Here is a 16311-nt window from a genome sequence, read left to right as displayed (position 1 = left end):
AAATTATATATTATTATATAAGAATTCAATCAATTAATTTTGATATTATTATAAGAATTCAATCAATTAATTTTGATATTATTATAAGAATTCAATCAATTAATTTTGATATTATTATAAGAATTCAATCAATTAATTTTGATATTATTATAAGAATTCAATCAATTAATTTTGATATTATTATAAGAATTCAATCAATTAATTTTGATATTATTATAAGAATTCAATCAATTAATTTTGATATTATTATAAGAATTCAATCAATTAATTTTGATATTATTATAAGAATTCAATCAATTAATTTTGATATTATTATAAGAATTCAATCAATTAATTTTGATATTATTATAAGAATTCAATCAATTAATTTTGATATTATTATAAGAATTCAATCAATTAATTTTGATATTATTATAAGAATTCAATCAATTAATTTTGATATTATTATAAGAATTCAATCAATTAATTTTGATATTATTATAAGAATTCAATCAATTAATTTTGATATTATTATAAGAATTCAATCAATTAATTTTGATATTATTATAAGAATTCAATCAATTAATATAATTTGGTAATTTGGCATTATATTAATTAAAGTAAAGTTATATTAAAACAATGCATGAAAAACGGTCGTAATGTTTCACGACCATAAAAAAGCGTAAAATTACGCTCATGCACCGGTGATAATAATTAGCCGGCAACGGAAGGAATTTTCCTCTTTTATTACCCTCTGATAGAGATCGAAGTTGTATCTCTGGCAAGATGTAGCCAGAATGAATATGGCCAGGATCAACAAAAGGTAGGTTCAACTGGCCCAACGGAAGCAATATACGGTGCATTCTATTAGGGCACGCGAGTAGGGCACGCGAGTAGGACGCGCGAATAGGATACGCGAGTAGGGCACGCGAATAGGACACGCGAGTAGGGCACGCGGTTAGGACAAATTTCTCCCCCAAATTTGGATAATCACGAATTCCCGCTGGCTTAGCCAGCAAAGTAGGGGTTAGGACTGTTAGAACCAAATAAAATTAAAAAATTAAAATTAAAAATTATTAATTTTTCTACAATTTAAACTAAAAATTAAACTGTAGAAAAATTGAAATTAATTATAACAAATTTTAAAAATATATACACATATATCTTTTTTTAATAAATTAAAAATTGCATTTATATTTATTATGTAAATAAAACTAACATTCTTTTTTGTTATGTAACAAAATTTAATAAATATATAGCACATTTTATTTTATTAGAGATTAAAACTTGTACATATATTTGTACATGTATTATATTGGTATGTCAATTTATATAATATTGAACTTTTGGATGTAAATGCTGCCAGTATCAAATTATCTACATTTTAAGAAATCATTTGCAGGTATTGGACATCCCGCCATTCTAGGTGCATATCTTGGATAGTTTTTAGATATACCATTATATATATAATAAAATACATGCGCAATTTAACATACTATTTCATAAAATTTTTCCTTTTTTTTTAATATTACGTTACAAATATTATGTATGAATATAATGTAAAATGTGCATATACTTTAAAACTTCGAGACAAATCGAATGGGTACCCCGATATCAGTGAAATATCGACAAATTAATCTATTTAAATGCTACAAAAAAGATTAATTATAACTTAGAATTAATTATGCTTCATATTATTTTGATTTATTTTATATGTATATTTGCAAAATATTCAAATTAAATTTTTTTAATTTTGCTGTTATTGGATTCGATTCGTCTCGAACACTTGGTACCCAAGAATTATTTGTATTCGCACATTTAATACAAGCTACGATAAAGGTGCATGTATTTCATTATCCACAAATATAGTCGTTTGTAACCACATTTCCATAAAAATTGCTATATCCATTTATTTTTCAATAAAGAAATGTATTTCTTAATAATGGAAGAACACATTTTCTCGCGCGACTTTTAATCTCATGCGAGGCCCTTGATATTCAACGGATTACTTAACTTTTCTTTGCGGATTGATCTTGCGGGATCCGATGTAGAAGCAAGAAGTTGATCGTTCTCCACTTTTAGGATTGTTCTTGTCTTTGTCGGATATTAACCGGCGTGTTATCTGGCGGAGGGACCTTGATCTGGTCAAATTGTTGGCCAGTTATCCTCCATTGAACGCGGCGATAACGCGTAGTTTTTTTTTATAACGGTATTTTATATGGTTTTATTCTGTTTAGTCAATCTTCCGTGAAACGGTATACATATCTTATTTTCAATCGCGAAATTTAATTTAATTTAATTTAATAAAATCACGCATTTAAAAATAAATCGGGCATTAGATTTTATATTCGAATTGTATACAAATGTTCTATATTACAGACGCGATTATAAAAAGCTCTTCAAATGTCGAAACATTTTTGTTTAAATGTAGTAATTATATTGTTTCTTCGATTGCATGTATTTTGAAATCGCGAATATTATGACTATCGTCGATTTATTTATTCGTCACATTTTTTTCGCAAATTTTAAATCGCGGTTTATTTTGTGATTTAATCGTCACCTTAACGAAGGCATTTGCCGGGTGAGGAGGTTTGAGTACTCTAATGAACCTGAGAGCTATGCCGGCGGTAACGTATAGTGTTTTCGAGTGAAGCAAGTTTGATTGTTCTGAGACCAATTAATGACGTCATATACTTCGTCTTAGGTTATTAAGGGTATTTAAATTATTATATAGATTAATTAATGGAATATTTTGAGTAATCGTTTGATTGAATAATCAGGGTAAAGAATCTTGTACTTTAAAGACAAAAGAGCGTTAAAAACGGGGAATGTACTTAATTATTTATATTAATCAGGTTCTCTCAAAATCTTTTTTTTGGTCAAACATATATTCATGGTAAATTGGGTTTAATCGATCTTAAAGCGATCAAAACTTGCTTCATTCGAAAACGCTAATAGTTACCGGTAGGGTCACTCATGCCGGACAGGTCGAAGGGGAAGAGTCAGACTAAGAGGGATACCGTAATTATCTAGCTCTTTGTAAAATTAAAGCATTCTTAAACTTTAAGAGAGAGATAGACATAGAGAAACCAAAAAAAAAAAAAAAAAGGAAAATTCGTTTTTTATAAAATTTTCTCCAAAGCAAAAAAAAAAAGGAAAACTCGTTTTTTATAAAATTTTCTCTTTTTATAAAGTCTTAATTTAAATATATAAAATATATAAAATGGAATAATTTTAAATAAATTATGAATTATTTATTTTATTCAAACTTATTTCTCTCACGTGCATTCTGGCTGATATCTTGAATATGCGAAAAGAGACGTTAATTTATGACAAATCTAGTTCTTGGAAATTTTTTCATTTTATATAATATTGATATATTGTATAACAAGACTAAAGCAAATATATAATACGAAAGGAAACTGAGCCGTTACGTAAGTGTTTTAATAATTGGGTTTTATGATAAAGCGACAATCCGAATATCCAATTAACGACAAAGCCTCACTTCATTATTGCAAATGATAATTGTACAGAGATGATATTTAATGATCGAAATAATCTATCGGCGGAGATGCATCTGCAAATAGACAAATTTTGCAAAGAATACGATTACACATGTTCTGTATAAGTTACAAAAATGTGGAAAATTTCGATTAATTATATTCCTCATTTCATGTAATCATAAAATTTGGCCATTAGAAAAAGCATTATTATGTAATAGTAAGAAGATATCTTAAACACATTTCTATAAGAAAGTAAAAGAGAATACTATCCTTTAATAACGTATAAAGTCACGAAAATTATTACAGAAAACAATCCATGACTTTGCGCATCATTTTTATAATTATGAGTGCATAAATGTATCCATTCTGTTATATTTAGATTATGTTATTATATGTGTGTATATTATTATTTAAATTAATCCAACACATATTACGTATGTAATTATGCAAACAATGCTCAGAATATAATTCCCGGTATATAAACACCTGTCACATGTTATTTCACGTAACTGCTATTCCTAAGCTCTCGAATTAGAAGAATTGCGGATTAAATCGATATTTATATCATGTTACGCGTCGATCTGTTGCGTCGTAACAGTTGCAAAGGCAAATTTGGATTATTATCCCAATTCATCCACACATTATATTGTGAGTGAAAGTATTTTATACATATACGTGTAATAATTTGCAAATTATATTTTTCGGAGTGTCGTCGATGATGTGTATATCAAAGCGCGTTGTAAAGATCATAAATTATATATAGCATAAATTTTTATTTACTTAGCGCAACTTCTTAATATCATTATTTTTGTAAGAAATTTAAACAGCTATTTTGTACAATTGTTTTCGGTTAAAATATTTGTATAATTTTTTTATTTTCAGTTGGCACAATTTTTTTCATATCATTATTTTTGTAGGACATATTTGTACAACTTTTTGGGATTAAAATATTTTTAGAAGTTTTTATTTTTGATAATTTAAAAAATAACATTATTTCGTGCAGATTAAATTATATTATTATATTATACGCGCACACGAGAGCAATAAAAGTCAATGATAAATAATAAAGATGCGAAATTTTATATGATACGTAAAGTATGGATGTATCGAGAGGTTAACGAAAAAAGTCTCTGATTTTACCTAATTCACCTTAACACTTCTTATTGATATAATCTAAATCAAATATTTAATATTTATCTATTTCTGTTAAAACTTTTAAACAATTATCAAATTATAAAAGTACTTTTTTAATGTAACGGTTTAAGAAAATGACATTTAAGCTTTGTATAAGCCATTCGTTTATTTGGACGCATTCGCGTAGGCACTGTTCTACCGTATTGCATGACCGGCTTAATTTCTTGTCGTTCTAATCTTCGTGCAGTTATGCAAACCGTCGATGGTAATACTAGTCTTTGATACAGAGCGAGATGAGTATATACACAATCCGATTATGTCAATTATCCGGTCATACCATCCTGGTCCTACGCTCACGTCCTATTTCGCGCGATTAAAAAAAAAACAATGCGAAATAGGTATCTCTCGATACCATCATCTCATCGCGAAAAAATCTTCTTAACGGATTGATTAATTAACTTTACAGTGAGAACATGTCATACTTGCGACTTTGAGAAAAAAATGGGATTCTAAAGAGAGATAAAAATATAAATATAAGTGAAAGAAACTCACAGATAAGATTTTTTGATTTTACATAGAATTACGGAAAGGATAAAGCAACATTTTTGCAGAAAATAAAGTTTAAAAAAGATATATTAGCTATAAACAATTTATAACGCAAGGGACACGCGTATAAATTTTATAATGTTATAATTATTATTTATAATTAATGATTTAACTGAAGAAATCCAAGGTATAAAAATTAATACTGCGTGCTAAACTCTGTAAATAGCGCACCGGAAGTTACATTTGCATTTTAACAAACGCATAAAGAAAGACCCCAATTAGCAAGATGACATTAAATGACATTTTAATTTAGATGTAATTTGATTTTGATGATTTTGAAACATAATGTTTGAAAGAAAGAGCGACATCATTTTATTCACAATATAGAATACTTCTGAGAATATCTATGAATAAAATTTTCTAAACAATAAAAACTAGAAAACAGATTTAATTCTATTAACCTCGATATCAAATTAAATGGTGCGTCATCGGCTTTGCCCAAACAGATAAAAATGTAGTGAGATCAAAACGTAATGTGTGGTCGCAAAAAAAGCTCTCTTAATGATCTCATTAATTTATCCTACAAATTTTTAATCATCAAATTATTGTCTTATTCCATTAGAGATAATTCAAACTAAATTTTGAAATAGAACTTGTGAATATAGAATTAGGAACAATTTTATCTGGATACTTATAACAATATATATCCATAATTAATTTTTTTTTCTATTTTATACACATTAAACACTTCTCTTCCTGTGATTTTATAACGCGGTACGTGATGAATAATGCTTTCGCAATTTGCATGAGCGAGCTTTATCGGAAGAATAAAAGCGTAAGAAGAATTAAAATCTATAAATTGAAGATCACGTTGCGTTCACGTGCTCTATAGATTACACCCTTCAAAGATCACGTAACTTGATAATGATCAGTCTTCTTAGATTTTCAAAATAAATTTCACATCTGTCCTTGAGACATTTTTTGAAATATTTCTCTTAATATTTTAATTTAATTAAATGTTGCATCATCAACAAAAAAAATATATAAACAAAAGGACATGGACTGATATTAGGGGAAAAGAGGGACTCTACGGGTATGTCGGCCCATTTGATTTTGACTCGCTATTATTCGGCTCACAGCTATTTGTCTTTCGCAATATGTGCGTGTAACTGTCAAATTATGACATGCATCTTCATATATGGAAAAACAAATAGCTATGAGCCGAATTATACCGAGTATCAAATTGAATGGATCGAAGTGTCTGTACTACCCCCTTACCGCTAATCTCAACTTCCCCTTGCCACTGTCTATATTATTCTAAGATTGATGACTGCAATTTTAAGTGATTTTCGTCATATTAAAAAGCAAAAAAGTTTTTTTTACAAAAGTGTACTTTTTATATAAATTTAAATTAAATGAGAGAGGAGTATTTATTTTCCGATAAGCGGAATAATTTTTAATTAATTGCAAGTATCTGAGCGCCTATAACTATATTTTATCTAAGTATTATAATATTGTATAATTAACAAAGTTGATATGGTAATGACAACAATAGACGGGCATTCTTTAACGCGTTATTAATTCCGCGCAAATGCAATGGCAATAGTGAAAAAAAATTATCGGTTTTCTCATTGTTACACACATACATATATATATGTATACTCCCTGCAAGTTTCATGTGAATTAAATTAATTCAACGTGTCATAATATCAGCTGATTCTGATTAGATATCGAGCTCATCAATATCATCGACTATTATTGTACCCTGCGGTTATCTTCCTACTGTAGAGACGTCATCATCTAGATTATAAAATCGTCCGTTTGTCCCGATTCCAGCACGTGTAATTATAGAAATCTCGATGGCACAAATAGGTTGGATTTAGATCGAAACTCTCGGCTAATTACATGCATGTGCAATTCGCCACATCGCGATCAAAAAGCTTCAGCGCGCGCATCAAGAAGATAAAAACGTAAAATCATTCTTGGGAGAATCGCAATTTTTACACGTCATAAAACATAAAATTTAATTCGTGACACATTTATTTCTACACATAATTAATTAATCTATATGTATGCGGAATATTTTATAGATATCTTATTGTTACTTTCGTATATAGTAGTTAATTGACAATGTTGAGAGAAACTTTAACTAACATATTCGAAAGATTAATGGATGTAATAGAAAAATTATTTTTAGATATTTGAGAAAAAAAAAAAACGTTAAATTATCTATGAATTTTTTATCAAACGGTCATCTATTACGAGAATTGAAAACTATGATCATCGTAATCATAAATTGCGAATGCGAATCAGAATAACGCATAATTAGTCAGGACCAATATCTCCCGGCGATATCTTTTGATTCTGACGATGCAAATGCTTTTGGCTGCTTAATAATTGGCACTGCACGTATTGATTCTCTAAAGTACGGTCTCTCGCAGGTACATCCACCCTTTGACATCGATCGGTAGGGTAAGTTCAATGACCGTGGCATAACTACTTTCCAAAATCTATACCATGAACGGAAAGAGAGAGAGAGAGAGAGACAGGGAGGGAAGAAAGAAACAGCATCCCAAGAGTATCAAATTAAAATCATATTTCTGGATATCGGTTATGGGTCGTTATCTGATCGTCATGTATCGATTTATAATTCGACATATAATTGGAATCTTGGGAGATAAAATATCAAAAACTGCGCGATCATACGCGGTGTAATTATAACGAGTGATAGATAATACCATTAAAAGACTGAACTCATCGACGATTCATCAAACTCGCAAACGGAAAAATTTATTCATTTAATAAATAATAAATGTAATATTATATACATACATATATAATTTTTTTATAAATTCTACACACACATATATATATAGATTAGACATATTACATTATTACTGGAAAGTAGAAAGATAACAGTAGCGATAAATATGACTCCCATCATATAATCTCAGATAATCCGATCTTTTATAATGACAATTCAATCTAAACAATATAATAATTAGAAATAACACTGTATATTTTATCTCAAAATTAATGGTTTTCTTGAAACATGTATGAGAATTTTTTAAATTAATTTATTAATAGACACTTTACATATTATAAATTTTTAAAAGAATTAAAAGGATTTTTAAAATATTGTCATATATATTTCAAGTAAACTCACTAAGAATACATAGTTTTATCTTTCAATTACATTATATAAATTTAATTGTCATCGTGCAAGAATGGATATCTAACAGAATTATACGGGTCACGTTGATCGTTACTATATCTTTCTAGTATTATTGAATTCTTTGAATCGAAGTCTCGTGGTGGCGGAGCATCCTGTCTCGATTGCTGCGGTGCAGTTGCAACCCCCGTTTCCGATACTCTCTCAGCATCCTCAGCGTCACACGCACTCTCACGTGCATGCCGGGGCATGCGCACGTTCCCGCGTTCACCTGCGACGGTATAAAAGACCGCGCATAGGATGTGTCGGATTCAGTTTGATCTCGCAATTTCAAAGTGAGCATTGTCTTACCGAGAAAGAAGGGATCCAGAGCGATCGAGCGAACGATCGAACAAATACGAAAGATAAATACAGCGATCAAGTTGGAGTGAAGTTTTCGGAAGCTTGTCACGCGTAACAAGTGTTTCTCCGTGTGCAAAATCACGACTGTGGATTGGAGGATCCACGCGATAATATACGCGATACCTGCAATCCGATTTATTCTTTCGGATTGCGCGAAATCTCACACGCTTCCGCGTGTGATTTTAAGTGACGGGACAAATGTCCAGCGACATGGAGGACTCTACGCAACTGACCGATCTAAGCGATCGTCGATCGCAGCATCATCATCGGCATCATTATCATCACCACCATCATCGAGGTAGAACGCCCGCGGGCGAGATCGGCGACGACGAGTGCAGCACCGACAGCGGCTGCAGCAGCGGCGGCAGCAGCAGCGGAAGCGGCAAACGTCTGTGCAGGTCCAGCCGATCTCCGAGGACGCACTTCTACTTGGAACGACTGCGGGAACGATCGACGCGATCCCAGGATCGGTTCGGTAGCAGCTTGCAGAGATCGTCGAAACGCAGTTTGAGCCCAGAGGACGTCAAGAGTCTATCCCGCGGCGGTGTTTCACCCTCGTCCTACTCGTCCAGCCCCTCGGACGCTCACAGCAGCAGCGACAGCGATTCTCTCAAGAGGCCTTTCACCACGGAAACTCTGCGCCGGGCGTTTCAAAGTCTCAAGTTCACCTCGTCCAAATGGGAGAATAACAAGGAGAAGAAGCACGCCAAGAAGAGCCCCAAGAAAATCCTGCGAAGTCCGGTACCCTACATGTACGTCCGCGGACTGTCTGGTCTGCCTACCCAGAGGGTCCCCCGAAATTCGGGTCCTCAATGACAGACGATAAAGACTCGCTCCTGCCAGGATCTGATCGAGCTTTATCGATAGATCGAGGCGGATTAGGAAAGATATTGCACCGCAGGACCAAGACACTTTGCCAGGGGAAGAGGCAGGAAGGAGAGGGGTCGAGGGAGAGGAAGGGAGGGAGGGATAATATGTTAAGGATAATATGCGCGATCGATTGTCATGTTTCGATTGTCGTTATTTGCGATGACATATCTCTTCGTTGTGTACTTCTCGCCGACAATTTTTACGAATTTTCGTACACAACGCGCGGGATAACCGCGGACTTGCCGGACTCCTCGTGAAATTTCACGTCCCTTCTCTAATTCATTATTCAATTTAAGCGATCAAGGATTTGCGCGGGACAATCCCTCCAATCTGATGCTTTTATTCTCGAGTAGTATAACTCAAGCGTAATGCCGACTCGCTCGGATCGGTCGGTTTCGTCGAGATAGAAGATGAGAAAGGAGCGAAAAAAAAAAGCACGTCAAATTCGAGGGACGGGATAATTGAATTAAATAAATATGCATATAATATAACGATCGTACATTAAACGCAAATGATCCTCGATACGAAGAGCGTAAAGTTATTATCGAATCACGAAATAATTACACATATAAAGGAGATTATATAAACATCTAGTTCTGTTTATTGTCGTCCAAATTGTTAATTCGGAATTGAAGGATCACAGAAAAAAACGATAGAAATCTCTCCATGTATTGAGAATCATTTGCGCGAAACTTTTTAATACTTTGCAACATCTTTTTATCAAAATCTTTGCTGTATCAAATGTCGTAGGATGTTTAATGCCAAGATACTTTTCATTATCTCACGTATATGCACACATATAATTACAGTAACATTTTACCTAATGATACCTTTCTCGGATTAATGTTCTCTGATTGAGAGTATGGAGAATATTTAACGTACGAACATGCAGACTGATAGATTTAATAATATATACTAATCCGTCATTTATCAGCAAAACGATGTAGGACTTCACTAATCTGCTATTTATCTTTATTGCAACTTTCAATAGTTTACTCGGAAATTGCTTTGAGACGGATGACGAAAAATGTGAGAAGTTACAATTTAATAATAATAATAATAATAATAATGATAATATTACTAAGAAAAATATCGCAAAAAGATGTTCAATTATTTGATACGCGACAAGATACGACTCTCAGGTGCATTCTAACGGGTCTCTAAGGCTTTAATTAAATGTTGCGACGAGAGAGCTACATGTACATCCGAAGCTCGAGATGATTACTCCTCGATTTGTACTATCCGTTTCCTTTATCCATCGACACGTGATGACACGTTACTATTTTTATCGGCACCAAGAGATGCGATTAGTCGCGAAATAGAAGTCAATTACATAGACGCGTATAGATCATAAATAAATCTCTCTGATATCAAAGAAATTTAGAATAAATATATAATTCGTGCATGAATGTTTTAAGAATAGATTCCTCTTAATGAATTTCTAAAATAGATTTCTTTTTGTTGGTCTAAAAATAATTTGTTCCATATTACATTTTTTACTAATAACACATAAAATTCCACTTAAAATAAAATACCTAATTGATAGCAAAAGTATTGAGTAATTAAATACTTCATAAATTGAGATTGGTGTCTCAAAACATTATTTCAGACCAAAAATAAGAAAACTGCCCTTAGCATCTCATACAATAACTACGCGAATCTCGTCTCATATAAAGAAAACAACTCTTGCGCCATAAAAATATCTCGTTTTCAAAACGTTTTTGTCGACCCACCCCGACTATGCATGGTACAGTATTAAAGAACGAGTATCATTATTATGTATGTAGAGAATATTGTGCATTCATATATCGTGTAAAAATTAAGATCGACGAATCTCTCACTGTTCCCTGCATGGAAAATCGTAGGCAAAACATATAATCATTGACTCGTTGTTTACCAAAAACATGCATAACTTTTAAAGATATTAACGAGCACAGAAAGTTGGCTTCGATTACTTGTTAGATCTGTTTACTCAGATCTTTGAGAATCCGAAATATTGTCAAATATATTTAAAAAGAAAAAAATTAATAAATTCATATAGAATTTATTATTTACACACACGCGCAGATTATTTTTCGAATTTGAATTTAATCTAGTTAAAAATAATTTGGGATTATCTCCTTTTAAATTTGTCAAAAATATGTATAAATCGAAGACATAATATGCCTCGTTGATACCAATCACAATTATTCTTTTCCGTGATAATGTTACGTAAATACGGTCAAGGGTTAATCTAACTAATTGGCTGATGTAACCGCGTTCTACGTGTAATTATTGCTGTTTACGGAAGAGGGAACGTACGAATGTGCGTCGAGAACATCTTCCACGACCGGCGGATACTGATTAATTTAAAAAAAAAGGGAACTTAGAACAACATCAAAAAAAAAAAGAAAAAAAATGAATTGAAAAATACCATTCACAAAAATTCGTCATTTGCGAGAAGAGAGAAAGAGAGAGACAGAGAGAATACGACGGAGTTGGAAAAAATCCGTGAAAATTCCCATTTGTCTGTGAGATTCATTTCTAGTGCCTTGTAGATACTTCCCACTACGTGATTATACGATTAAATGTTATCAATTGGCGAATATATATATATGCGAGAGAGTCAAAAAAGATAAAACCATATCCGCCACGGTCGGATCGTCGTTACAAATATCAAATATGTGTAAGAACGATGTATGCAATCGTGTAGAATGATCGCCGTACGAGAGTGTCGCTAACAAAAAGATAGAGTAAAGATCAATTATACTCAGGACTGAATGTTTTGTATATCGTTTTGTCTATATCGACATAATTCACGATTCAAATAAACGTTTTTCATTCTAAAATCGTCCTTTTTTTCCTCCATCGAGTCGCGACTAAATAATTAAGGATGCGTGAATAAGAATTTTTAATATTTTGAAGTTCAAGGATGTTTGTAATATATTTATATTCACCTTGATATTATCTCTGCTCGTGAAACAATTCTTTTTTCTCAAAGTAGCTTTTAAAAATCACGAGTTAAATTTTTTAAATATGTTTCACACACATTTTGCTTTATACATATACTTTTTTATTATTGAAAAAAAATCTTATAATATTTATACGCTGGTATTATATTTACATGGATGTGAATAGACTTTCTAAATACTACTGAAAAATTTCATTCTTTAATTTACCATCATAACAAAGACAATATTCATTAAAAATAATCATTGTCATGTTAGAAAGTCGAAATGCTAAATATCATCAAAATTAGGGTTGGAAATAGTAGAAATAATACACACAATTAAAATTATTAAATTAAATAAAAACTTTTCATTTTTGAAGAATGATATAATACTCAATCTTACAATTTTTACACCATTATATATACATATATAATTCTTTTATGACAGGAAACGCTTCTATAAAAAATTTCATAGGCTCTAGGAAAATATTAAAACGCGAGTATTATTTCATATAAGAGCATTGCTAAATTAGAACTATTTCGCTATCTTTCATTCATATTTTCAATAGAAGGTTGTCTTTTCCGAAGGATATATATGTTACGTGCGTCAGCAATAATCAACGTAAACGCGCTTGTCAGAATTCTGAGGGTTGCAGCGCACAATATCCAATGAGAAATACTATTTGTTGTAAGAAGAGAGAAATGAGAGAGAGAGAGAGAGAGAGAGAGCGCAGATACATGTCAGTTATGTTTTTTTATCCATGGTCATGACAGAACTAAGGACTGACCTAGTTACAGGGGTTTGCACCTCTGTGTGACGTCAGATGTGCGCGGTAGCCCCATTCACGAGTCTTCGACAAGGCAAATCGGTACGGTCCAGTGCCATGAAATATCCATTCATTCAATGATTCCCCCGCTAACTCGCATCTATTTCCCTCATTCATTCTCTGCCATTGTCTGTCTTTCTTTCTTATTTAAAAATAACTCTCACATGTATTTTTTGTAAAGATAAGTAACTTTTTTCCAGATTAATTAAAATTCTTCCGATTCCATTTATTCCAAGTCAATCGAAATTAATTAAAATATTAATTTGTCGTGTATTTAATTTTATTTTATCATCCTTTTTATGCGTACAACTTTCACCGTTGATATCTTGTAATGTCAATGTCAAAAAATTTCTTTGTCCATCTTGAAATGAATTTTATTTTAAGACAATAATAAGCTTCTTTTATCTCTTTCTCTGTCGTATTAGGGCGATTACAGATGGATTCAATAAAACGAGATCGTGTTATCGTTATCAAATATTACCATCGTCAAACTCGAAATCTCTAACATTATTATTATATTACGAGTGGAAACATAAAATGATCAAATTTTCACTCTTACTTTGATAATGATAATTAATCTACCTGAATTATAATATCTCAAAGTATTTCACGGTTTGAATTTTAATACCTCATCAAAGTTTTCAAAAATCCTCTATTGCTATCTTCGGAAGAAAAAGGATAATCAAGTATTCTATTAGTCCTCCACGCAGGATACTAGAATCGCTTCTTTTAACTAGAAGGTACATCGATCACATGAAACGCGCACGGTTTCCTCGAAATAGATGCAGCTTCCGACGCGGACTCCACGTCGGATTGTCCGATCCTTCGCTTCCTCTTTCCCCTACGCTATGTCTTTGGCCCAGTTTCCCATTGGCGTAGTGACGTCATTCACGTCATTGAGAAGGCCACTGACAACGCGTCCCAGTTCCGGTCGTCACGGCAATTCCGCCGCGGAACGAACTCGATCAGGGGCATAATACCGTAGCCTTCGACCCTTTATCGCGGTCGATCCCGAATCTCGTCCCTTGTACGTACGTGCGTCAGGTATCCCAGCGTCGACCTGCCGTTCTTCATTCCGCGGATATTATCAGTGATGATTCATCACTGTTATAATTCTCTTTTTTACACGTAAACGTTAGTGATTTCACGCGATAAAATTATCAATTGCCTGATCCTCCTTTTCTTTTTTTTTTTTTTTTTTTGTTACCATTTATTCTTCTTTTTTAAAAAAGATAAAAAAGATTATCGCTTAAATTTTCCGAAAATATAAGACTTTTTGTACAAAAAAGATTTACTCTGCAAATTCTACAAATCATCGCGTTTTATATCTACATCTCTGGTTCAATTTTTAATAATTAATTATCTGATATTTGACGTTAAATAAGCCTAAGATTCCGGCCGCATATAATAAAAGCTACAAGCAAAGCTTAGACTGCAGCTGTGCTAGAACCGATGATTACGTTTCGCCAACGTCACGACAAGGACGCCGGGCTCAGATCGATCGTATCGAGTACAATGGAGAGAGAAAGAGAGAGAGAGAGAGAGAGAGAGAGAGAGAGAGGAAGAGAGGAGAGGAGAGGATCCGCCACATCGTCCCCCTCATTCACCCCGTCAGAGGTATCCAGTCAGCCAGTCGCGTCTAGCCGGCTGGCCAGAACGAAACGCTGACTGAACCAGAGGGTTCGTCGACCCCCCAGTTTCATGCCGTTGATGACGCGATCGTTACGTCACGTCGTCATAGTGACGAACCAGTTCTCTCTCGTTCCACGCACGCTCGGCAGGAAACTGGAACTTTGACCTGCAATTGGGTCGACCTATGACACTGGTCGACCCTATCGCATCCCCCTTTTCTCCCCCATTTTTCCTGCATCCGCCTCGGAGATGCATAAAGTCACCCCTCTCCTCATCTTTCTCATGTCGCATTCTGAATGCGGGTAAAAATTTTGGATGTTGCCGGATCAGATCGCACGCATTCATGAACATACATAATAATGAGCGTATGTGCGTGAAAAGTGTATGAAATGTACGTGACCGTCACACGTTAAGTTTTTGACAAAATGTCAAAGGACATGCCATCTTACCCTTTAAAAAGGTTTATACCTCCTTTAAAAGCACGAGCAAATTCGAGATCTATTTTTGATCTTCATCACGATTAAAAGGTTAAAAATTAAATAGATTAGATTCACTCTCTAAATCTTTAAAACATGATATAGTTCAAGAGACATGCATTTCTTTTTTAAATCAGTTACATATAACAATCTGGCTATTTGATTGGACTTTACTCGCATCTATTTTAGATTTATTTATTTCGTTGTTTATTTATTTCGTTATAAAAAATTAATTAATTAAAAAATAATTCAGAAATGTTCTTCTTCCTTTAAATAATTGCTTTCGATCTTTCATTGTCTATAATTCAACACTCATTCATTAAAGTTTGATAATTGACAATATAAAATAATTATGTAATACATTATTATTACATTTCTTTTAAAAGTGAACGCAAAGGAAAAAAATTTATCTGTAATGTATATATGTATAAAAGAAAATCATCGGTTATATTTCGATGCAAACGTATTAATAAAAATATTCATTCTATTATGCTATCTTTCATTCGTCAATTATTATGTAATTCTTTTGTATAAAAAACATATCAATTTCTTTATATAAAATCAAAAATAAAAGAAATCTTTTAAAAAATATTTTTCCATGCATAATATACAAGACAAACGGTCACGAATTTTTTACGAAGCATATATTTAAATATATACGCAAATAAATTTTGTGATAAACGAAACTCTTTCAGACCCTGAGACTTTTGACAAGTCATTTTTTCTCTATAATGGAGAATAATCGTGTATAATAGTTTCTCGATTTTTCGCCATTTCAGACTATAGTGAGCCATTTTGCAATCTAATTTTTAGCAAATTATTTTATATATATATATATATA

General features: G+C 32.5%; 1 protein-coding gene across 1 annotated transcript; it reads left to right on the top strand.

Moving 5' to 3' along the window:
- Positions 1–8759: 8759 nt before the first annotated feature.
- LOC115240937 (SKI/DACH domain-containing protein 1) lies at positions 8760–12434 on the top strand. Its single transcript, XM_029816392.1, has one exon. It carries the CDS (start codon positions 8935–8937, stop codon positions 9550–9552), a length of 618 nt encoding a protein of 205 aa, XP_029672252.1. The 5' UTR covers positions 8760–8934; the 3' UTR covers positions 9553–12434.
- Positions 12435–16311: the final 3877 nt, after the last annotated feature.

This window comes from Formica exsecta, unplaced genomic scaffold, assembly GCF_003651465.1.
Source record: "Formica exsecta isolate Colony F162 unplaced genomic scaffold, ASM365146v1 scaffold458, whole genome shotgun sequence".
NCBI classification, from domain to species: domain Eukaryota; kingdom Metazoa; phylum Arthropoda; class Insecta; order Hymenoptera; family Formicidae; genus Formica; species Formica exsecta.
This window is presented reverse-complemented; position numbering and strand designations above follow the sequence as displayed.